The sequence below is a fragment of the Malus domestica genome, chromosome 08 (assembly GCF_042453785.1).
Source record: "Malus domestica chromosome 08, GDT2T_hap1".
NCBI lineage: Eukaryota > Viridiplantae > Streptophyta > Magnoliopsida > Rosales > Rosaceae > Malus > Malus domestica.
Genome location: NC_091668.1, coordinates 6,863,109 through 6,888,966, shown reverse-complemented (window position 1 = coordinate 6,888,966; position 25,858 = coordinate 6,863,109). Strand labels below are relative to the sequence as shown.

General features: G+C 38.9%; 1 protein-coding gene, 1 long non-coding RNA gene and 1 pseudogene across 2 annotated transcripts; 2 read left to right on the top strand and 1 right to left on the bottom strand.

The window, feature by feature from the left end:
* Positions 1-1,856: 1,856 nt before the first annotated feature.
* On the top strand, positions 1,857-4,650 carry LOC103441066 (uncharacterized). Its single transcript, XM_008379761.4, has 2 exons — positions 1,857-3,917; positions 4,283-4,650. Exons 1-2 carry the CDS (start codon positions 2,102-2,104, stop codon positions 4,363-4,365), a joined length of 1,899 nt encoding a protein of 632 aa, XP_008377983.3. The 5' UTR covers positions 1,857-2,101; the 3' UTR covers positions 4,366-4,650.
* A 1,854-nt stretch (positions 4,651-6,504) lies between these two features.
* LOC139197935 (uncharacterized) lies at positions 6,505-7,566 on the top strand. Its single transcript, XR_011583335.1, has 2 exons — positions 6,505-6,677; positions 6,894-7,566. It is a non-coding gene; the product is annotated as an uncharacterized lncRNA (long non-coding RNA).
* Positions 7,567-19,778: 12,212 nt separating this feature from the next.
* Positions 19,779-22,679, bottom strand: LOC139198002 (uncharacterized; annotated as a pseudogene).
* Positions 22,680-25,858: the final 3,179 nt, after the last annotated feature.

Here is a 25,858-nt window from a genome sequence, read left to right as displayed (position 1 = left end):
GACTAAAGGAGAGTAATTTACATGGCACGGGACGCCACCATGGTAGTGTACCCTTGCCATTTAAGTCCGAAACTGAAACCACGTTTTCAAGCTGTGGTCCCTCAGATCGCTCAAGCAACAAACCCCATCTGTAATCACAGTCCATTTTGCTGCATTATTATTAGTTGAATAGAAGGACCTAGATTTTGGCTTTTAGAACAGCTTTTGGAGAAGATTATTAGTAGAGTAGCATTAGACCTGTTGACAAGCGAACTTAAAACGAAAATCAAGGTTCCAGACAACATGCTGTCAAATGTGCATTGAAAAGCAGAAAGTTTTTTGTTCTAACAAGTGTTTATTGGTTGGAATTATACTTGGTAGATTTTGAGAATCTACGATATATCTTGCTTACGCGATCCTTAAATAGCTGTATGAAGACAAACTAGTATTTACAAGAAACAATGCAGATTAATGAAGAAACTAAAAACTAATAATCCTGATTCAAAGAAATTTAAAGGCCTTCCATCCGAAATGAGGACCACTTTGCTTTGCAATGTCGGGTGACAATTGCGAAGGCCTGTTTCCTTGTTACTTGCATGGCTGTCACTAGGCCAGGAATTTGTAAAATATGTACCCAACACCACATGATTCCATACAAAAATTGGATTCAATATTACAAATTATATAAGAACTAAGCTTCATGTAAAAGAATTTAACAAAGTGCAAACCCACCTTAGAAATCAGATCGTCAATCGCGACGCATGCACCATCTCTCTCATTGCAGGACCTAGTAACTACATAATGAGTCAAAATTTTACTATACTCTGGTATATAGCATGAATCAAAGTAATGAATAGTTAATGCGCAGTCTCAATGTATAATATAAATATGGAATAATTAGTATCCGGTTCTTAATTACTAATATTCATGGACTGAGACCTTATTTGTTTTCCAATTTTGATTAATTTGATAATGCATTTACATGTTTATTACATTTAAAAAAAAAAAAATTAGTAATTGATTTAGGATACTCACACCTCTATTAAACTCCTAATTAATTTTCAATTCAAACATTTTCAAAAAAAAAAATTAAATTAAATTAGAATAAGTTTGTACCCATTAGTATTTTTATAAAAAGATTCTCATTTTTTTAATCTTAAATGTACCCATTCATATAATTTTCAATTTTTTTTAATCTTAAATGTACCCATTCTTAAATATACCAATTTGTTATTTTTTTAATCTTAAATGTACCCATTCTTAAATATACCAATTTTTTATTTGTAAAATGTACCCTTTTTTAATATAAAATGTACAAATTTTTTATATAAAATTTACCCAAACTTTTAATATAAAATACATTCAAATTTTTTTAATTCATTTTTAAACTTATATGGGTACATTTTTTTTTTTTTTTGTGATTTGATAATACACACACACACACAATATAATAGAGAGTATAATTTATATTTTATTATTGTTAATCCCACAAATTATGGGTTATATTTAAAATCTCATTAATATAGGGAATTGTTATTGGTACTCCAAAATTCTCATTCTACACTCCAAACTTTCTATGTTTAGAAAGAAAAATACGCTTGTGAGGAGTGTAGAATGAGATTTTTGGAGTGTCAATAACACTTCCCTTAATATAAACAAATACAAATTTCAATTTTTAATTTTAATTTAAAAAATATAGTAACTTACACTATTACACTAATGTTAGAGACTTCGATAAAAAACTAAAAACAAACAAGGTTTCAGTAAAAAAATATTGATAGTCACGGATCACATCCAAAGTGTCCCAAATATACACCGGTGCATACTAGAAAGAAATACACACGAGTGTATACATTAGTGAAAGAGAAGTTTTGTTTACGACAAACTATATGTACATATAGTTTACAGTAGAAAAAATTCTAAAGGCACAAATAATTCTAAAGTACAAAGATGCTTCACCATATATAATAGGATTTTAAACACTATACATGCGCCATTAATGTCACTAAGCTACAACACCTGGCCACTCTGCCCACTTAAACAATTTTAACCTATTCCTTTCAGTTCCCCCCATTGCTCTCAACAAATCCAAAGCCCTAAACTCAACGTTGGTCCTTCGGTCATGGATTACCTGAAGAAAAAGGAGAAGAAAACCTTGCCCACCAATGTTACAAAGGAACAGGCTTGCACTCGACCGTTTTGCTTCTTCTGCACCATGAAAGAGCCAAACTCCTTCAAGAGAAGAGCTGGTATATCAGCCTGTTTTAAGGAACTACCTCTCAGAGAAGACCAAGGAAATGTTCTGGTGCTGAGCAGCCTATGGAATGTTGCTATGGCTCACCCTGACGACCCGGAGTTCCCATCCCTTGGAATCTTTGATTGCATGGCAAGGTTTATCCACAAAGGCATCAACAATAAGAGTACTAGTTGGATTCAGAGGGACCAAAACATCTTCATCCCTTACTATGCAGCTCATGTCATTGGTTCTTATACCATGAACAAGGCTGCGTTTGCCGAAAAGGCGGTGGCATCGGGCGTGATTCCACCACTTTTGGAGCTTCTGAGAGGGAAGATGAGTTGGGTCGAGCAAAGGGTCGCGGTTCGAGCGCTAGGTCACCTTGCAAGCTACGAGAGGACATTCGAAGCTGTGGCGGAATACGAAGAAGAGGTGGTGAAGTTGGCCATAAAGTTAGCCTCTACATGTCTTGATGTGGTGTATGTTAGTTTTGTCGGGGTGAAGGATGAGATAAAAAGACAGAAATATCACTGTAATTTGCTCACAAGAGGTGTTGGGGGATTTGAAATGGAGAATTGCAAGGCTGAGGAATGGGCTAGTCAGCTTCAGTGTTGGTCTCTCTATATCTTAAATTGTTTTGCTTGCAAAGAGAGGTCTTTGAACCTCATTTGCAAGGGGAACTTTTTGAAAGAGTTGTGTGGAATGTGGGGTGGATTGGCAAATCACTCATCGCCAGCTGGGATTGGACTTGTTAGGATTTTGTGCTATAGTAAATATGGAAGGAAAAAAATTGCTGAATCAAAGGTAGTTATTGAGAGCCTGTGTAATCTCTCAAGGTCTTCAGATGACTGGCAGTACATGGGAATCGACTGCCTCTTGTTGCTTCTCAAAGACCCCAATACGAGGTATAAAGTTATCGATATGGCCGCCTTGTTTCTTGTCGATTTGGTTGAGCTCAAAAGCCTTGGAGATAGATCAAACTTAGGTGAGGCAATCACAAAAGCACTTCTTCTGAACGAGTTGAACAAAAACAGAAGAATTGAAAAATGTTTGGAAGAGGTTTGGAATTTGAAGGTACAGAGGAGGAAGAAGGAGAGACTGTTGTCTGAAGAAAAAATTGAGGAAAGTAGGGTTTTGGTGGATTTAATGAAACAAGAAGCAAATCATATGTTTTGTATAGGAGAAATAGAGGAAGCTATAATGAAGTATTCTGAAGCATTAAAAATGTGCCCATTAGGGTTGAGAAAAGAAAGAATGGTGCTCTATAGCAATAGAGCTCAGTGTGAATTGCTGATCGGAGACGCAGATGCCGCCATTAGAGACTCGACAAGAGCTCTCTGCTTGTCGAGTCCAGTGAATTCTCACAGCAAAAGTCTTTGGAGGAGATCACAGGCATATGACATGAAAGGGTTGGCCAAGGAAAGCATGATGGACTGTTTGATGTTCATCAATGGGTGCATCAAGTCTGAGAGTAGCAAACGTGTGAAGGTTCCATACTATGCAGCACGTATGATCAGCAAACAGATGGACGCCACGTGGCTTTTTGCCACTGCCAGGTCAAAGATGGCAACTGTTGATGATCAAGACTTTCAAGAGATTAAAGAAGTACAAAAGTCAGAAAGTAGGGTTAACTTACACGAGAGTAGCAGTGACAAGCAAGATTACCATGATGAAATGATGAGAATTGTGATGCAGAAGAAAGGTATGTGAACTAAAATTAGCACTCGAATATCATAATAATGAGATCCTTAGCATGATAAGAATTTACATGATGACACTGATACATAATTATTATGACATCCTGTATTAATAATACAACGATATATATCAATTTTTTCTATAATGCATCGTAACATTAACACAAGATGTTACGGTGGCAATGTAAGAGTACCACGTAAGTTACTCTTTCACATTACAAAAGATCAGTAGTAGAGTTTGAAATTCAAATACTGGGTTAATATATTTGTTTCATTTTTCTAACGTGCGGTGTGCGTAAGTCTATGCAACTTTTTAAGGTTTATATATGTGGAAAGTATCATTCACTTTTGTACTGTATATCTTTTTCAGGTCTGTCCACCATTTTTGAAGAACCTTTAACTCAATTAAAGGAAGAGAGTTGGAGAAAGATGGAAAGGACAAAAACGATGTAATTAAGCTTTGGTCGTGGCCCAGTCAGTGTAAGTTTTTGTGATGGGTCATTGGGTCTCAATGCGATATGGAAACTTGTGGCCACAAGATGTTAAGTTTTTGTTGAAGTTAGGGTTTATGCAGTTGATAGTGTCTGTCCTTCTTTGAAGCTAAATATACAACTGCATACGTTAATTTCCTTCACGATCAGCTTAATTAGTGTTATCTCTAGGTTAAGCGATACATAAGGTAGTGTTTAATTTCTTGGCCAATCAGAATTAACAATATCTAATTTGACGATCTAAAAACTTACTTTGCATCTGGTAATTAAGAGTATTACTCAACTATATTTATATGTTCGAATATATAAATATGGCAAAGGTGGAGAGGACCACTTGGGCATATTGATTAAACAAGTTTATTTCAAATGAAGAGAAGGACGAAATGAAAAGGTTAAAAGGTATACCTAATTCCATAACATGGCTTTTCTGGTTGCACACGCATGCCTTTGTCTTCTGAAGTTACTCCACTTTATGATCTTGAATATAATGTGTTTATCATAATTGTGTGTTTTTGGATGAGAGATTTCTAAAAACAAATTAATGTAGGAGTCAAAAATGTCCTATAAAACATTAGAATGAAGGGTTGAAAATGCGCTTCTCAGGATTACAAAGCCAGTAGAAGAAAGATTTTCAAATGACTCATTTTAAGCAGTCGTTTTAAAATTTCTTCGTAATATTTTCAATTAAACTCAATCTAAAAAGTTACGTGTTATATAACCGATTTTTGGTTTTACCATGTTGTGCTTGAGACGTGGAGAAAGTTTATGGTGGAAATAACTAATGAAGAAGAGTGGAGAGAGAATGGTGGGAGAGATGTAGAAGAAATTATAGAGACTAAAAACCAACAACTACTTCAAGTCTTTTTTACTTTCAAGATTTTTTTTTTCGTTAATTCATCTTTGTTCTTTCCCTCCCTCTCACCACACTTCTTCATCCTCATTTCTCCTTTATATATTCGTCGTATCTGAGACCCAAAAAGTAGAAACAATGACTCAAATAATTATCAAACGAGTATTAAAAGTTAAATTTAAAATTTGAATGTGGCAGTAAGCATCTACTTTTAGACGGAAGGTTAGGTTTTTTTAAGAAAACTTTAACGAAAATATCTCAATACTGTTCATTTTAACGAAAAATCATATTTTATACTAAAAAGTTAATCCTGATACTATTCAATTTACTCTTTATTTTATCCTTATCATAAACTTAAAGTTTTCAAACCATTTTCATTAATTTTTTTTTTTTGTTTTTTTTAATCTGGACTAGAGGAAATACCTCAAGCACCCAAACCTAACCAAGACCCCACCTAAAAAAAGGCATTACGTAATTCATCATTCAGAGGCCTCTAAGTTTCCAAATTACAAAAGATGATCAACTAAATTAACCAGCTTAATTTAACCCTAGAAGTCTTTTTCATGATCAATTAGGTAGAAAGAAAAAGGCGATTTCATGATTTTTTTTTAATTTCTTCAGTCTATCATCACATATTATAATTTGAATAAGTTCGGCAGAATTACACCCAGATCAGGCAATGCAACTAGCTAGACACAAAATCTCTACTTTATGATATGCTGTCTACTCTAATTTCTTTTCGTGGTAGGCAAGCTGTACATTTCTGACTTTTAATTCATAGGAACCTAGGTTAACTTATATATATCGGCTCATCTTCAATAATTAGGTCGGAAAGCTGCATTCCATCATGCATTGTTATTAATTCATACACTTCAAGAGTGAAAGTCCTTGAAATGTCAAATATTATCGTCCATTCATATTATAATATATGATTTATGAACACTTCTAATAAAACTGAGAAATGAGACTTGAAAGAAGAAATGCAGAAAAACAGAAAGAGAAATATGACAATGTTGTAAAATCGGCGGTGTGTGTGCAGTGGAATAAATGAAACAAGACACAATATTTACAAGGTTCCTTTACTGTCAATGTGACTGAAGTGCATCATCGGGCCAACAGTGGTGCTTTCATTTATAATTTGAAATAATAGGAGTACAATGATAACTCTCTCTTTTCTCTCCTCTCTTCTTCCTCTCTTCTTCCTCTCTTTTCTTTCGTCCTCTTCCTTCCTTCCTTCCTTCCTTCCTTCCTTCCTTCCTTCCTTCCTTTCTCTGCCGTGTATCATTGTGTGTATTTGCTCTCATCCATCTCATGCTTTTATAGGCACATATTTGGAATGTGAAGATAATGATAGTGCCTGCTGCCTTGCTGCCAGCCAATATGTATAGCTCCAAAGCAAGATTCCCATATATAAAAAAAGATAGGTTAGTGCCCATCTAGGCCATCCACATTTTATAACACTGCCCCCTGGATGACCATATGTAAATATCGGCTACCTCGTTAAAATCTTGATATGTATGCTCCGCCTGATGAGTATCTCCCCCTGATTTCAAATTCTTTAGGCTGATGCGTATCTACGCCATACTTGAACTTCTGTGGACTCATCATTGATCTTTCTGTTTCAATCTCTTGCATAGCAGAAGTGGTGCGCAACCTTTTCCTTTGAATGATCCTTCAAAACATCACTTCTCAGCGACTCATCCATGCTTAGCATCTTCAGTGTAAAGAGCCAACATCATATCAATTGTCCTGAGGTATTTGCTAAGGAAATCCGAGACCTAACAACAGTTGAAGATGACTACTTGAGAGCAATGTTAGGTAAGCAATCAGGGAAGGTCCCAGGTAATCAGTTTCGGATCGGAAGTTTGATTTCAGGTTCCGATTGATTGCTCTCTTTCTCCGTGTCTTGTAGGTAAGAACAACGACAAAGAAACAGGACAAAGGGAAAGCATGATATAAGATACTTTTACTCTTTAAGAAAATAGTAAAAGGTTTTGATACTGATGCAAAACTTCTCGATCAAAACTATTTTCTTGCTAAGGAAATGAGTTAAGCATTTTGAGTGACTTGGTTGAAGAGTTATTCTCAAAGAGGAAGAAAACTGAGTATTTCGAGATGCTTTGTTGAAAAATGCACTATCGGAGAGGATGAAGAGTTAGGCATTCTTGCAGGTCTACCTTGCCATGGAGGATGAAGGTTAACATATATAAGGATTTTCCAATAGCAAGTAGTGGTGTTGTTTGGGATCATTTCCTTTACGTTAGTCAGCAAAGTGGTGTCATTGGAACTGTAAAATTCACGCGTTTCATCTTTGTTAGAGATCTTTGACAAAATTGTTTATGATATCTGAAAAAAAGCTGAGATTGCGTCTGAAAAGTGTTAACGAACTTTATTCAGGAAAATTTGACTTTTGAAATTCAAAGAATGGTGCCTCTTTAATTTTTGAACAAGTGGCCATGTTGCCTCTTATTTTATGTATGCATCAATTGTGTTCAAAATGCATGCTCAGAAAGTTGCTGCTTGTATAAATTTTCCCCTTTGTTTTTTCCTTCATCATTTCTGAAAATGGCTTTCCCATCTGACCGTTGTTTTAATTTTAATGTTAAGGAAGATGCAGACATGTATCCTCAAGACAATATATGGCACCCATCATTCTTATCCGTCAATGGTCCTCTTACAATTAGGAACTCTGTAATGAAGAATGACATAACTGCTATAGTTATATCTAGGAATCTTCTCACTCCCAAGGATAGCTAGATACTTTCAAAACGGTCTGATGAATTGGTTGTTCAAGACTCTCTGGCTTTTAGTGTTCAGTGTGTTGGCTCTGTATCCAATATGAGCTAACATCTACTAGCTCGAACTCGCTAAGTCGAATCATTAATGGCTAAAATGGCAAGTCTTAGACAAAAGATTAAAGAGCTCAAACACAAAAATAGAAAGTTGCACATGCTTGCAAATAATTACTCAATGAGAATGAAAAGAAAGCTTGACTAGTTGCAGGAATCTGAAAGTTAGATTCAAAGTGACCATCAGATGTTTATGGCCCTATTACAAAGGCACTCATTGCCTCCACTGTCTAGAGATTTACCAAGTACAAAGGCTCCAAACAATCAACCTCCGATGATTCTTCTTTTTGGAGTCCCGCCAAGTACTGAGGCATCACATGATCAATCTCTTATGCCTCCTCCTTCTGGGGTTCTGCTAAGTACTTGAATGTATAAAAATTTCCTCTAATATGCCTAAAAACTTTTATTCCAACTTGTTAGATATAGAAGCCCATGGAAACTTCTAGTTTCATAATCAATAAATAAATGAGGAAACAATGAAATATTCTAGTTCCAAGAATATAAATCAATGAACCTTTTAACGGATAAGAATAGTGTTGTGCTAAATACAATAAAGCATATACTTCACTAAGATATGGTACTTTTGAACCAAATATCAATTCATCTTTACTCTCACGAAGACAAATGATCATTCTTAGTGTTTATATATTGGTTAATCATTTGAGTATTCAACTTATAATCTTCAATCCATATGGTTCTTTAATATCATAAACATCATGGATAAGATTCGTATTGGCATATTGTTCGATCTGCAGCTCGAGACAATATTCCTTTCAACACTTTATAATTTTTCTAAACCCTTCAGGAGTTCCAATCTAATATCATTAACTTTTGCAAGAGATTTTAGTATGTTGCAACAATATTGTTGATGCACAAAACCGGATGGGTCTTGGAACAACGTAAATCCGACCGTGAATCTGCAAGAAATGTAAATAACACAAGATGTATCGTGGTTCATCCCAAGGTTTGGGCTACGTCCACACTGATTATTGTATTTCTGAGAAAGAGAGCTTTGAGAGAATGAGAGGGCCTAGGAATTGGCCTCCCCTAATTGTGAAGGTGAGGAGTCCTTTTATAAAATAAGGGCTCCTCACTTATTACATATTTGCCCCTTCCTTTATTACATAATTACATTTAAGTCTCCCGAGTATTTGTACGAGATCTAAATACGGAGGCCCTAAGTATGGTATAAACAGTAGTCCCCTAAGTCTTCAGTCAAGAGAGTCTTTTGGCTAGAGACTTGAAATTCAGTCCATGTGTTGGCCAAAGTAACTAGATGTTGTCTTGAACTGATGCTCGATATGAGGTGGTGCTCAATCTAAAATGATGCTCAACTAGAAGTAGCACATGCTGCGAGGCTGCTCGGCTCGTGGCTTATGTTGCCTTGGTTGGCTCGGCTTGTGGCGTTGAAGGTGAGGGAGTCCCTTTTATAGAATAAGGGCTCGCTCCTCAATACATGAATGATGGGTTAGAGTTGATGCTCTCTAGTGAGGGAGTCCCTTTTATAGAATAAGGCTCGCTCTTCAATACATAAATAGCGAGCTAAGTCCCCCAAGTATTTTTCATGTGTGCTCTCTAATGAAAGTGAGGGAGTCCCTTTTATAGAATAAAGGCTCGCTCCTCAATACATAAATAATGGGCTAAATCCTCCAAGTATTTTTATGAGGCCCAGTTGAGGCCCAATATATGGGGTATAGTGTAGTCCCCCAAGTCTTCGGTCAATAGAGTCTGTTGGTTGGAGACTTCAAATTGAATCCATGTATGGGCCAAAATGGCGGTTGTTCGGAGGCGGTATTTGTATACCCTGCACTGAAGCTTTGTAGGTGAAGCTTTGCAAGTGAAGCTTTGAAGCTGGAGCTCTGTAAATGAAGCTTTTGAAGCTAGAGCTTTTTTTTTTTTAAATTTTTAAATGAAGCTTTTGAAGTTAGAGCTCTATAAATAAAGCTTTTGAAGTTAGAGCTCTATAAATAAAACTTTTGAAGCTAGAGCTTTGTAAATGAAACTTTCGAAGCTAGAGCTCTGTAAATGAAGCTTTCGAAGCTAGAGCTTTTGTAAATGAAGCTTTTGAAGCTGGAGCTCTATAAGTGAAGCTTTCGAAGCTAGAACTCTGTAAATGATGCTTTCGAAGCTAGAGCTCTGTAAATGAAGCTTTTGAAGCTAGAGCTCTGTAAATGAAGCTTTTGAAGCTGATTGACATAAGTGATGCTCATGAATGTTTATGTTGATTGACATGAGTAATGCTCATGGATGTTGACATGAGTGATGCTCGAATGTTGACATGAATGATGGTCATGAACGTTTATGTATGATTGACATGAGTGATGCTCATGAAATGTTTATGTATGATTGACATGAGTAATGCTCATGTATAATTTTGGAGTACTGGGCGTACTTTTGATCACCTGGTTGGTGATAATAGAGGGTGCCCGGTCAGACAAAATATCACTATGAGCACGTGGCTCATCAGTTTATAAGTTGGTAGACTTCTTTAATCAGCAACAATGTTGATCAGTGGATCTAGTTGCTCAATAATTCCTGACAATAAATGACAGTATAAGTACGACCGTATAATGAATAAATCAAATTGACAAAGTTTGTCAAGGCAAAATATTGTAGTATGTGCCTTCTGTGAATAAATGATTTATTCTGTTGTGTGATAAATGACATGTTGCATAAATCAACAATATACTAGGTATTGCCTAAATATGTGTGTATATATATAATCATGAATAAATGATTTATTCAGTTGTTTGATAAATGACATGCAGCATAAATCAATAATACATTAGGTATTGCCTAAATATGTAGGTTATTAGAATATATATATATATATATTAGCCACAATGGGGATATAAAATGGCAGGCAGTTTCATTAGGTGCCCTAATCATCACATATTGTATTCGTCTGTTATTGTGCATGTCATGTGACACCACACACCATCACTCTCTGCATGTACTTATATATATATTATCACGGCCGACAAGGTGTGGTAGAAATAATTAAAGTGGAAGCTAATAATAAAAGGGTTAGGAAAAATGTTCTTATCTGCAAGTTTTTTTTTTCTTTTTCCTTTGTGAGAGTGGTTGACAGTTGCCTGTTGTTGGTGCTCACTGCGCCTACTTGAGAGCTCATCTTTTTCTTTTCTCTTTTGGCAGATGGCGGACATCAACATAGCCTGTTATTGTGGTCGGTTAATAATGGTGAGCTTAGAATCATCTCCACATCTCTTTTTGTCATCCATGACGCAAGCTTCCATTTCAACAGCGCCATTTCCAAAAGTGCATCTGTTTACTCCACAGACAGAGATCGAGAAGAGGAGGAAGATTGTTTGGGGTCGGTCGGAAGTCTGATAGATGTGGAAAGGTAGAGTCGTCATTGAGGATGGTGACAGAGAGAAGCACCGCGAGTTGCTGCTGCAGCAATTAAGGTCATGATATCGCCAGCAGACCGGACATTCACGGCATAGTTGACAACTGTAACAAGGTGTTCCTGCTCAGCTTCCATGGCCTCATCCGCCTCTACACACTGGACAGCAACCAAAATGGCAGCAGAAGCCACAGCCATATCAGTCTTTGCCATATGCGCATCTTTTTTTAACCCAGATAAGGCGGCAGTGGAGTCAGCCATGGCGGCTGTGGCGTCAGCCATGGCGGCTGTGGCAGAAACCACCCCAGCAATAGAAAACAACAGCCTGAAGCTGAGCATTCAGGGCTCTAGCCTTTACTTTCTTCTTCTTCTCTTCCGGCATCAACAACCCTAATAAATCCCACACTAACAAACACCCAACAAATTGAAGAACTGGAAAGAATCAAATTCAGTGCTTGATTGGGTTCTGAACCTCCATGACGCTCTTGAGCTTCAGAGCGTATAGAGAGTAAACGAGAGCCTGTCGATTAGCAACCTTCAGTTGAGCCTTCTCGTTTGAGAAGGTGGAAGAGATGGCAGACGGGTCCGAAAGGTTCCGATTCTGACAAAAATTATCGACGGTTTGGCGTTTCATGTACTCCCTGATGTTGTAGTCGGTGAACTTACGAGCCACTCGAAGGAAAGAGCGAAACATCGTGAGCACCTTAGCCCAAGAAGAAGCTCGGGCCGCCATAACCATGGTGGTGGTTATCGCTCATCCTCTGAGTTTTCTCGAGAGCAGAAGAATGTTCGAGAGAGATTGAGAGAATAAGGGATAGAGACACTTCGAACCCTCTCTAAACTCTGAAACGAAAGTATGCGGCCTTCATTTATTAGCTTTGTTGATGCACAAAATCAGTGAGGACTTTGGTACAACAGAAAATGTCAAGTTGGTGACCTTCTCTAGATTGCTTCAGTTACTAGTGTGGATAAGTATATAAATGGATGGAGACAGGGAAGCAAACACAAGATGTACGTGGTTCACCCAGATTGGCTATGTCCACAGAGTAGAAGAGTTCTCATTAATTGTGAAGGGTTTACACAAGTACATAGGTTCAAGCTCTCCTTTAGTGAGTACAAGTGAATGATTTAGTACAAATGACATTCAGAAATATTATGAGAGAATGATCTCTATTTATAGAAGAAAGTTTCTAGTTTCATTCTGACATTGACACGTGTCATGTTGTGATTATCTTCTGATGTTGACACGTGTCGTGCTATGATTAGCTTCTGATGTCGACACGTGTCGCACTGTGATTGGCCTCCTGGTTGGAGGAAAACTCTTATGGGTCATTGACAGTATAACGTTGACCGATGCTCAGTAGTTTCGGGATTAGTCAAGTATGGTATAAACAGTGCTCCCTTAAGTTCTCGAGTGAGAGAAGCTCCTCGGTTGGGGACTTGCAAGATCCAAGCCATTGAGTAATCACGAAACTTCTAAGTACCGAAGTGTGGTATCATTTTCACTTGCCTTATCTGTCTCATATGTAAATGTGGCATCTTCTCTAGAAGTATTTTTCCTCCATCCAGGGGTGGTATCTTTAACCGATGAAGATGCATAAGGTAATGTATCAATTTCACTTGAAGCTTACTTGTAGTTTCGGGCTTGGTCAAGTGCAATACAAACCCTATAGTAGGAGTCCCCCAAGTCGCCGAGTTAGAAGATTTACCGAATGAGGTAACAGACAAGGTAAGCAATCAGACTTCCAAGCAAGCAAACTGGATCGGAGGTTCGACTTTGGCTTCCGGTTGATTATTCTCATTCTCCTTGTGTCGTAAACAGCAACAAGGATAAGGAGAAGCAAATGGAGAAGAGATGATATGAGATACTTTTGCTTTTGAAGAAGTAATTTTCCACAGGCTTATTCTTGAATTGGGCTGGACGATTTTCTGGTTTCCTCAAGAGTATAAAGCCGACTCAAGAATTTGAGGGTCAAAACAAGTCCATCAAATCTAGAGTACGTTCGACCCTGATGATATGGGATACTTTTGCTGTTGATAAAGTAGTGGATGTATCGGCACGTGTTCTGTTACGCTTGTCTCCACATGCTTCCTTGTATCCTTCTCACTTGCCCTATATGTTCCTCAGGTAGATGTGGTATCTTTTCTAGAAGCATAAGATGTTGAAGATGAGTACTCGAGAGCAATGCCAGATAAGTAATTAGGCAAGGGGTTCCAGGTAGTCAATTCCTAACTGGAAGCTTGATTCCAACTGTTGACTGATTGCTCTCTTTCTCCTTGTCTTGCAGGTAAGAACAAGGCCAAGGAAAATACAAGGAAAAAGTATGATATGGGATACTCTTGCTTTTAATCCTGATGATATGAGATCCTCTTGCTCTGGTGTGGCTTGTTTGCAGAGGTATTATCGGGAGGAAAAGAAGCTGAGTATTTCGAGAGAATCTGTTGAGAGTGCCCTGTCGGATGTGAAGAAAAGTTGAGCATTTTATTTTATTTGCAGGTTTGCCTGACTGTGGAGGATGGAGGTCGATATATATAGGAGTCTCCCGAATAACAAGTAGTAGTGTTATTCTTTTACCCTTCTTGGTCATAGCAATGTAGTGGGAGCTGTAACCTTCACGTGTTTTAACTTTGTTAGAGCACTTTGAAAAAGTGGTCTATAGTATCTGGAAAGCTGATGTTGCTTGTGAAGATTGCAGACAAGCTTTATCCAAGGAAATCTAGCTCTCGAACTTCGGAGAGCGGTGCCTCTTCGATTTTCGAACAAGCAATCCTGTCGGGGATCTGGCTCTTGAAATTCAGAGAATGGTGCCTCTTCAATTTTTGAGAAAACAATCATGTTAGGAGTCTGACTCTTGAGATTCGGAAAGCAGTGTCTCTTCAATTTTTGAGAAAGTAATCCTATTGGGAGTCTGACTCTCGAGATTCAGAGGGCGGTGGTGCCTCTTCGATTTTTGAGAAAGTAATCATGTTGGGAGTTTGGCTCTCGAGATTCAGAGGGCGGTGGTGCCTCTTTGATTTTTGGGCACGTAATCCTGTTGGGAGTCTGGCTCTCGAGATTCGAATAGCGGTGATTCTTCAATTTCTGAGAAAGCAATCCTGTTGGGAGTCTGACTCTTGAGATTCGGATAGCAGTGTCTCTTCGATTTTTGAGAAAGTAATCTTGTTGGGAGTCTGGCTCTCAAGATTCGGATGGTGGTGTCTCTTCGATTTTTGAGCACGTAATCCTGTTGGGAATCTGGCTCTCGAGATTCGGAGAGCGGTGCCTCTTTGATTTTTGAGCAAGCAATCTTGTTGGGAGTGTTTTCTCAAATGTGAGTAAATTTTGGGCATTTTTACCAGTCTGTCTTGCCATGGAGCACGGAGGTTAACAAACATTGGGACTTTTTAGTTATCAAGCAATGGTACTGTTTCTTTACCCTTGTGGGTAATAGTGGGGTAGCTGGACCTTCAAAATTTATGTGTCTAAACTTTGTCAGAGATCTTTGGCAAAGTTATATGTGGTACCAGAGGGGCTGATGTTGCGTATGGAAAGTGGTGCCTATTCGGAATCCGGATAGTGATGTCTCTTCGATTTTTGAACCAATAGCCTTGTTGCCCTTTCTTTTATAAGGGCACCAATTGTGTGCAAGAAGTAAATTCAGAGAGTTATTGCTTGTAGGAATTTTCCGCTTACTTCAAAGATTTATTGCACCTCATTTCTCCTTCATCATTTCTGAGAATGTCTGGCCCATCCAACAGTCGTTTTGACTTGAACTTTGGTGAAGAGGCTGCCATGCCTTCTCAAGACAACATATGGCGCCCATCCTTCTTATCCCCTATTGGTCCTCTTACCATTGGAGACTCTGTGATGAAGAATGATATGATCGTTGCAGTGGTGGCCATGAACCTTCTCACTCCCAAAGATAACAGACTACTTTCCAAACGGTCTGATGAGTTGGCTGTTAAGTATTATCTGGCTCTAAGTGTTCAGTGTGCAGGTTTTGTGTCTAATATGACCCAGCGCCTATTTGCTCGAACCCGTCAAGTTGAATCATTGGCGGTTGAAGTGATAAGTCTCAAACAGGAGATTAGAGGTCTCAAGCATGAGAATAAATAGTTGCACAGGCTCGCACATGACTATGCTACAAACATGAAGAGGAAGCTCGACCAGCTGCAGGAATCTGATGGTCAGATTTTACTTGATCATCAGAGGTTTGTGCGTTTGTTCCAAAAGCATTTATTGCCTTCGTCTTCTAGGGCTGTACCGCGTAATGAAGCTCCAAATGATCAACCTTCGGTGCCTCCTCCTTCTGGGGTTCTGCCTAGTACTGAGGCTCCGAATAATCACCCTCCGGTGCCTCCTCTTTCTGGGGCTTTATCGACTGCTGAGACTTCTCCTGAGCAACCTTTGTGAGGGCTCCCTCTTGTTTGTTTATTTTGATTCATGTATATATACATATTTGTAAATTATCGAAAATATCAATAAACAAGCTTTGCTTCATTTCAATGTATTGTGTTAAATACACCAAGATCTTATTCACTAGGTTCTTTGAATTTTTCCTTTTGTTAAAGCTTTGTGAGTGAAGCATGTAGGTTGAGGTAGTGCTCCTTTAATTTCCTGAGTGAGGAGAACTTCTCGTTTGGAGACTTGAAAAATCCAAGTCACTGAGTGGTCGTGAGACTTCCGAGTATCAAGGTGCAGTAGCATATGGTAGGAGTCCCCTAAGTCTCCGGTCGAGGGAGTTGACGAATGAGGCATTTCCTTTCTAAGTGGTAGCCCAAAACTCATTCTTCATATATATTTGTTATGAAAGTTGTTAGGCCCAAAGAAGAGGAGGCCTAGGCATTTGTTTTTGCGAATTTTCGAATTTCCGAAAAAAAAAATATATATATATATTAAAGTTTTGTAGGTGAAGCTTTGAGGTTGAAGCTTTGTTGGGTACCATGAATTGATTTTGCTTCACACTATCTTGATCAAGATAGTGTGAAGCTTTTGTAGGTGAAGCTTTTGTGTTGAAGCATTGTAGGTGAAGCTTTTGTGGGTGAAGCTTTTGTTGTGGGGGAAGCTTTTGTGGGTGAAGCTTTTGTTGGTGAAACTTTTATGGGTGAAGCTTTTGTAGGTGAAGCTTTTGTGAAGCTTTTGTTGGTGAAACTTTTGTGGTGGGTGAAGCTTTTGTGGTGGGTGAAGCTTTTTTGGGTGAAACTTTTTTGGGTGAAACTTTTTTGGGTGAAGCTTTTTTTGGTGAAGCTTTTATGGGTGAAGCTTTTGTAGGTGAAGCTATTGTGGGTGAAGCTTTTGTGGGTGAAGATTTGGAGTTGAAGCTTTGTAGGTGAAGCTTTGGAGTTGAAGCTTTTGTTGGGTACCATGAATTGATTTTGCTTCACACTATCTTGATCAAGATAATGTGAAGTTTTTAAGAATTTGTAGTTGTCCTCCATTGATGAAGCTTTTATGGATGAAGCTTTTATGGGTGAAGCTTTTGTTGGGTACCATGAATTGATTTTGCTTCACACTATCTTGATCAAGATAGTGTGAAGCTTTTGAGAATTTGTAGTTGTCCTCCATTGATGAAGCTTTTGTTGGTGAAGCTTTGGAGTTGAAGCTTTTGTTGGGTACCATGAATTGATTTTGCTTCACACTATCTTGATCAAGATAGTGTGAAGCTTTTGAGAATTTGTAGTTGTCCTCCATTGATGAAGCTTTTGTTGGTGAAGCTTTGGAGTTGAAGCTTTTGTTGGGTACCATGAATTGATTTTGCTTCACACTATCTTGATCAAGATAGTGTGAAGCTTTTGAGAATTTGTAGTTGTCCTCCATTGATGAAGCTTTTGTTGGTGAAGCTTTGTTGGGTACCACAAATTGATTTTGCTTCACATTATCTTGATCAAGATAGTGTGAAACTTTTGAGAATTTGTAGTTGTCCTCTAATGATGAAGCTTTGTTGAATTTCCCTTTTTTTTTTTTTTTTTTAAGGAAACTAGAAATTTGAAAATGTGGGAGAGACAACATATACAAATTTTGCTTCCACACTGTTAAGCAAGAGATTGTGATGCAAGCCACACCTTGTAGTAGTCGAAGGTTTGGATGAACCATATAAATTGAATTTGCTTCAAACAGTCTTGAATTTGCCTCAAAGATTTGAGAATTGTAGTTACCCTCCATTGATGAAGCTTTTGTTGGCACCATAAATTGGTTTTGCTTCACACTGTCCTGATCAAGAATGTGTGAAGGTTTTGAGAATTGTGGTTACCCTCCATTGATGAAGCTCTTATTGGCACCATAAATTGGTTTTGATTCACATTGTCTTGATCAAGAGTGTGTGAAGCTTTTGAGAATTGTGGTTGAACTCATTTGATGAAGCTTTTGTTGGCACTATAAATTGGTTTTGCTTCACACTGTCTTGATCAAGAGTGTGCGAAGCTTTTGAGAATTGTGGTTGCCCTCCATTGATGAAGCTCTTGTTGTCACCATAAATTGGTTTTGCTTCATACTATCTTGATCAAGAGTGTGTGAAGCTTTTGAGAATTGTGGTTGAACTCCTTTGATGTAGCTTTTGTTGGCACCATAAATTGGTTTTGCTTCACACTGTCTTAATCAAGAGTGTGTGAAGCTTTTAAGAATTATGGTTGCCCTCCATTGATGAAGCTCTTGTTGGCACCATAAATTGGTTTTTCTTCACTGTCTTGATCAAGAGTGTGTGAAGCTTTTGAAAATTGTGGTTGAACTCCTTTGATGAAGCTCTTGTTGGCAACATAAATTGGTTTTGCTTCACACTATCTTGTTCAAGAGTGTGAAGCTTTTTACGAGTTGTAGTGTTTGCATTATTACAGAGGGGAAATGTCTGAAGCAGATGCAAGATGGCTGAATAGCTTGATCTTCGTATGTCATGCACTGAAGTTGTTGTTGGCTTGCAATAAGACTTTGTTGGTGACTATAACTCTTGTTGGGCATAAGTGCTTCCCTAGTTGAGTTGTCAAGCTTGAGGGTTTTTGATTATTTGTGAATGCTAGGAGTTCACATGTACAAGTTGTACCACTCGTCTTCTGGTAGGTGGAATGAATGGTGAGTTGCTTTCATCACTTGGTTGATGGTACGAATGTGAGTTCCTTCATCGCCTTTCATCACATTTCATCACCTGGTTGGTGGCACGATGATGAGTTCCTTCTTCACCTGGTTAGTGGCATGAATGGCAAGTTACCAAATGATATTAGAGTACGGGTTGTACATTTCATCACCTGATTGGTGGCATGAAGAAGAGTACGGGTTGTACATTTCATCACATGGTTGGTGGCATGAAGATGAATTCCTTCTTCACTTGGTTGGTGGCATGAGTGGCAAGTTGCCAAATGATATTAAAGTAGTGGTTGTACATTTCATCACCTGGTTAGTGGCATGAATGAGAGTACGGGTTGTACATTTCATCACTGGTTTGTGGCATGAAGATGAGTTCATTCTTCACCTGGTTAGTGCTATAAGTGGCAAGTTGCCAAATAATATTAGAGTATGAGTTGTACATTTCATCACATAGTTGATGGCATGAAGGAGAGTACAGGTTGTACATTTCATCACCTGGTTGGTGGCACGAAGATGAGTTCATTCTTCACATTTCATCACCTGGTTGGTGAGAATAAAGGCAAGGTGTTGAGGCACATTGTAGCAAGTGTCGAAGACACAAAGTATGTTGAACCCTTTCGAAGCACAGTTGGCTTATGTATGAATGTGTTGGAATGTATGAATATGTTGAATGTATAATGTTTATGTTGATTGATATGAGTGATGCTTATGAATGTTTTGCTATGCATGAAGGAATCCATGCTTTTGATATGTGAACCATGTTGGTTGTAACACTTAGTATCACATACTTTTTGTCAAAGTACGCATGTTGAAGCTATGAGTTGGAGTATAAGGGTAGGTCAACGTAGACCAAGTGTTCTAGTGCTAGGAACGCAAAAGACTCAGAAGAAGTTGTCTGAATTCCCTCTTCTTTAAATATTTGTCGAATGGCTTGTGTGACAAAAGATCTCAGGCGGTTGAGAGTCAAAACATTCGTAATGTGTATGCCTTCTTATAATAGCATTTCCTTCAGTACCTAGTCCTCCACTTTGAAAGAGTAAGGCTTGGCCCTATAATCATAATAGTCGACGGTACGTTCACCCTGGTTGTCTTGATACGAACTTTTATCCCTCTTGTTGTAATGGGCTTGCTGGGAGTAAAAATCTTTCCTCTTACCAAGAGACAAATACGTTTGGTGACTTAGCGAGTAGCTAAATGAGGCAGGATATGATGCAATGGGTGTCTGAATGGCCAATATCTCCTCACTTGGTAGAACTTAACTTCCACTTCCCATTTTTTGATAGGGGTTAACCAAATGGGGGTTCCCTTGGTATGTCTTTGCTTTGGTGGAGGCGTGGTTGTAAGCCTGTGCCATCACCTCAGAGTAAGTTCTCCAAATATTGGCATTGATCATGTACTTAAAGAAACAATCATGTAGGGTTACCGTGAAGGCCTTAAGGGCGGTCTTATTATCTGCCTCAGCGCAGCGAGAATACTCATAGCTGAAGCGACCGGCATACTCTCGTAGTGACTCGTCCAACTTCTGGCAAATAGTGTACAAGTCAACTGCAGAATGCAAGTGATCGGTCTGGAAGACGTGTTGAGAGACAAACAGTTTCCTCAATTCCTCAAATGAGTCTACTGTCTCAGGTGGAAAATGGCAATACCAGTTTAGAGCTCCGCCAGAAAGGGTGGAGGGGAAGAGAATACATCGTTCTTCGTCGGTGTGCATTTGATATGCCATGGTGGACTCAAAGAGGTTAAGGTGTTCAATTAGGTCATCCCTTTCAGTATAGAGTTGTAAACCAAGCTTTTGTTTTGTCTTCGCTTAAAGAAGGGTGTCGAGGATCCTTCTTGTGAGAGGGCCAGACCTGGTTTGGTTCCAGTCAGGTATCTTGGCCTGACGTTCGACCTTCAACTTGTTTACTTCCTCAATGAGCTGTAGGACAAGAGGGTCCTGAGTGGAGTCATGTGCCACTGGAATTTTCTTTTGTAAGTCTCCATCACCTCTTGGAAGTAGGAAAGTTTGAGCAAGGGCGTGTGGTTTTTTCTTGGACTCGCCATACTGACTTCTAGGGCGAATCTGTCGGAATACCTCAGAGTCCCATGTACCTTCATATTCCTCTGTGACATGTTGTTCCTTCCCTAGATTAGCAGTCAGCCTAGGTCGTGGGAGGGGACCGAGTCTTTCAGAAACCCTTGGGTCATTGATCTTCGAGCATATGTGGAGAGGATTCTCTCGACGTTGCTTTAGGAAGTCTCGGCAGTCACAATAAATGGCTTTCGATCCTTCCAACCCTTCTGCAAAGAGGTGTCTTCCTCCACTTCTTCTACTTCGGGTCGAAGCATCTAGGTTAAGAGAAGTCTCATGTTGATCAATGTTTTGATGATTAGCTCGCTCCTCATCAGGGATACCCATGTCAAAGGGAGGTGACCCTCCGGGTTGATGTCCACAGAGGCAACGAGCTCGCATGTTTAAGTACGCCTAGTTTCGTGGAGCGTTTCAAAGAGCTTCTTATACTGCTCCTGGAAGACCTCATTCTTCATTGCTATCTTGTTGTTCTGAGCTTCTAGCTCATCGACTTTAGCTTGAAGAGCAACCCTCTTTCATTGTTTCGCACTAGGTGCAAAATGGGTGTCATTCTGTGTGTTGTGGCTTCCTTCGCTCCCCATGTTGGAGAGGGATGCATGGTCAAAAGAGAATGTACGAATGGTGGAAACCAGCTTGGCAAAGCTGAAGAGAGTGGGAATAAGTGTCGTTCCCACAGACAGCACCAAATGTTGATGCACATAATCAGCGAGGACTTTGGTACAACAAAAAGTGTCAAGTTGGTGACCTTCGCTAGATTGTTTCAGTCACTAGTGTGGATAAGTATATAAATGGATGGAGACAGGGAAACAAACATAAGATGTACGTGGTTCACCCAGATTGGCTACGTCCACGGAGTATGAGGTCTTGGAACAACGTAAATCCGACCGTGAATCTGCATGAAATGTAAATTACACAAGATGTATCGTGGTTCACCCCAAGGTTTGGGCTACGTCCACACTGTTTATGTTTCTCTTACTGTATACATGGATTACAAAGGTGAGGGGGAGTCCCCCAGAGAAAGAGAGAGTTTGGGATAGAGTTGGTGAGGGTATTGCCCTATGTTGGGTTTACTCTGTCCCAAACTCTCTCTTTCTCTAGGGGGACTCCTCCTCACCCTTGTAATCCATATATACAGTCAGAGAAACGTAAACAGTGTGGACGTAGCCCAAACCTTGGGGTGAACCACGATACATCTTATGTAATTTACATTTCATACAGATTTATAGTCAGATTTATGTTGTTCCAAGACCTCCGGTTTTGTGCATCAACAGGCTTTATGTTTAATCCTGATGATATCAGCTTACTTTGTATTGGTGAGCTTTCACCAGTGATAAGTAAGGCTGCTGGAAAAGTCGAAACTGGAAACCCTCCAAGAATATTGCAACCCAAATTAGAGTGTGACTGCGGTGGGAATGGCAATACTGGTACAACTAATGGTGAGGTTTCGCCTAGATCTTCTTCCATCAATGAATTCAAGGGGGTATCGATGCTGATGTCGAAGAAACTAGATCTGCGACGTCGTTGTGTTGCGCCGGAGGGAGTACTTTTGAGTATGACTCGCCACCTGAGTCGGCGTACGAGTCTTCACGAAGTTCCTAGATATCCCCATCCAATATCCTCTCCTTATCATCTGTAAACCCACCAAGAACAGCTTGTGCTCCTCTTCCGTCCAAGCAACACCTCTCTGGCGCTCGCGGCGGTGTCCAGAGGCGTGGACGACGTCGTCAAAAATGTAACCCGCTTCGGCGTTTATATCGGCCTGCTGAGGCCACTCATACTGGGACAAGTTGTTCATGCTAACGCTCTTCCTGAACGCGTTTCCCTCTGTGACTCTAACACCGAAAAGCATGATGCCATTTTGGGCGGTCGGGCCACCACAGCCTCCGCCGCTGACATCTGTGCATGTGAGGGATTTGTGGCCGTTGTTCCCTCACTAAGAGCACATGCGAGACATGATATTCTCTCACGACTCACACGTTTGTTGTTGGCGGTGTTTCAACAAGGCATGCAAGAAAGAAAGGAAGAAAAAGGTAATAATCTGGGAACAGGAAATTGGTTTGTGTAATGAAAGAGAAAAATAAGGGCTGCTGTTTGTGAGCGACTTTTTCATAAATGCACCAAGTACAACACCAATAAATAAAACCCAAAGGGAGAGAGATTGAGGGTTTTCTGGAAAAAATCCAAAAGTGAGGTTTTGGGCTCTTGGGTTTTGCAAATTTATGGCGGAGGTGAAAAATTGAGAGAGAACCCACATAGTTTTTCGTGTCGATTCCCACATACGGCGCCAAATGTTGATGCACAAAACCGGAAGGGTCTTGGAACAACGTAAATCCGATCGTGAATCTGTAAGAAATGTAAATAACACAAGATGTATCGTGGTTCACCCCAAGGTTTGGGCTACGTCCACACTGATTATTGTATTTCTGAGAGAGAGAGAGAGCTTTGAAAGGATGAGAGGGCCTAGGAATTGGTATCCCCTAATTATGAGGGTGATGAGTCCTTTTATAGAATAAGGGCTCCTCACTTATTACATATTTGCCCATTCCTTTATTACATAATTACATTTAAGTCCTCCGAGTATTTGTACAAGATCTAAATACGGAGGCCATAAGTATGGTATAAACAAATATCATAATGAAAGTACTCACTAAGGCAATTTATGCCATCCATTGGTATTTAATACATAATTTATGTTTTACCCCTTCCAGGGCTTACTTCAAGCAATTTGAATCCTTCATGGATTTTCTACACTTCATGACACATTACCCTTTTAGAACTTATACAGAACAATTTGCTCCCATATATACTTGAGGGAATTTACTTATAGAGATATGATGTGGGCGACTCATAACCCTTCATATATAGTTCTCCATTCATATGAACTCGTTTACATGAGTATAATTTCAAGCTTTAATTAGTAACCTTGTGTCATATCATGTAAGTTTATTTCACAGTATTACAAATGCCCATATGTAACCTCCTTGGTTCAACATCTTTTGGCTATTTGTATTATATACATATATAGGTCCATTTTTCCCACGTTCTTACAAAATTGTAATGGAATTGCCTTTCTCCATTTTTGGCCAATAATTTTTCCTTTCACCAACGCAAACAGAACGAGACTCAATATTAACACAGCTCATAGATGAATTTAGTAGCTACTTGTAAAAACCAAAATTACCATTGGTTATCATCAATCTGTGATCCCATATTCTCATGTTCATGCGTATGAATAAAACCTTTTCATTTCTTTGGATATCCATTATCTCTTTAAAGGCATTACATTATCTCTTCCAGGATAATCATAGTTTAGAGAATGTGGATCATAACCTCTTCTTTAGTGTTATAGAGCTTGGATTTTAATCTCCACTTCCAGGAGTTAAGTCATTGGAACATATACGTATATCATGTTTCATGCATGAGACATCAACATTTCCATGTCCACGGATTATCCTTTCTGGGACGTGTATCTATGCAGTGATTGTCATACTTCCAGCATGTAACAGTTATGCTTCAGGAATGCAATAGTTCAGTAGTGTCATATTCTTCTTCTTTCGAATGATTAAATCTTTTGAGTTTGAGGGTCTGCCATGTTTCAGGCGTGCAACTGATAAATCATTTGCTGCCGCATTATCTTGTCCAACAAGGACATCAACTCTTGTAAACATATTTGCAGCAAGTATATGTGATTTTATCACTTTTGTTGCTTCATTAAATGCATCTGGCATTTGATTGGCACATCGTTGCATCATTCAATTATTCTCACTTCATTTTCACATTAATTGTGTCACCTCCCGGCCCGGGCCCCCACCACATCCCGGGCTCAACTCCACCGTAGCACGATATTGTCCGCTTTGGGCCCCAACCACGCCCTCACGATTTTGTTTCTGGGAACTCACATAAGAACTTCCCAGTGGATCACCCATCATGGGATTGCTCTCGAGCGAACTCGTTTAACTTCGGAGTTCCAATGAAATTCGAAGCCAATGACCTCTCAAAAGGCCTCGTGCTAGGTAGAGATAAGAATATACATATAAGGCTTACATGATCCACTCCCTTGGGCGATGTGGGATGTTACAGATTGCTTCGTGAATCAAAATAAGACAAAATGGGTACATCCTATGACATTTCTCATTGTTCTTTTGGAACGGTATTTTCTTGTCATTCTTTTAGAATGGTCTATTCTCGTCGTTCTTCTGGAATGGTATTTTCTCATCGTTCTTCTGGAACGGTCTTTTCCCTAACGGCAAGAAAATTGTCTTATCAAAATGACAATTCTCAAACCACATGATAAACATATATCCCCAATATGCGATGATGCCTTATTTTAGTACATTGTGGCAGTGCAATAGGCACATAGATAGCACAACCAAAAACTCGTAAATGTGTAATGTTTAGATGGTGCCCAAACCCGAGTTGTTCCGAGAAGTATTAAAGGTTGGCAACAAGTCTCAACCAAACTAATAATGCATCATGTAAAATGGCATGTCCCCATGTAGAAAACTAGCAATTTCGTTTTCATGAGCAGAGCGCAGGTAATCAATTTCGTCTGCTTAATAAATGCTTTTGCTAAACCATTTTGAGTATGGACATAAGGAACATGGTGTTCAACATCAATGCCCAATGACATGCAATAATCATTAAAACTTTGAGATGTAAACTCTCCAGCAAATATGCATGGATTAAATCATCATTTACATGAATCAATGAACTTCTGGTCCTTATTTAATAATATGTGGACTGAGACTCTTATGGCTTTTATTACAATTAAGTTGTGGCACTGCAACACTTCAAACTTACGGTACTCATTGAGGAACTTCATGTCTGATCTTGAGAATCAAAGGACTTCATGCTCGATCTTTTTAAATGATGGAACTTCAGGTTCAATCATTTTATATGATGAGGATCAAGAAACTGTAGCATCTGATCTGATCAAGGAACTTCGGGTTCTGTATATACTCATCATAACAAAAAGAAGTACAATAAACAAATTAAAGCAATAGGCGGTAATTCCAACCATGGTAAATAAATTACTTTTGAGTAAATAAAGCTTGTGACAAGGGTTTTAATTCAGCGTAATTCACATAAATAAATCAAAACTTAAAGAAAATGGTGATAATTCCACCCACTGTAAATAAATTGCATTTAAGTAAATGGAACTTGTGAAAAGGCTTTAAACCAGCACCATTCACATATATAAAGCAATAATAGAAAATGGTGATGATTAAGTTTCCATCATTTTTTTTTCTTTTCTTTTTCTTTGT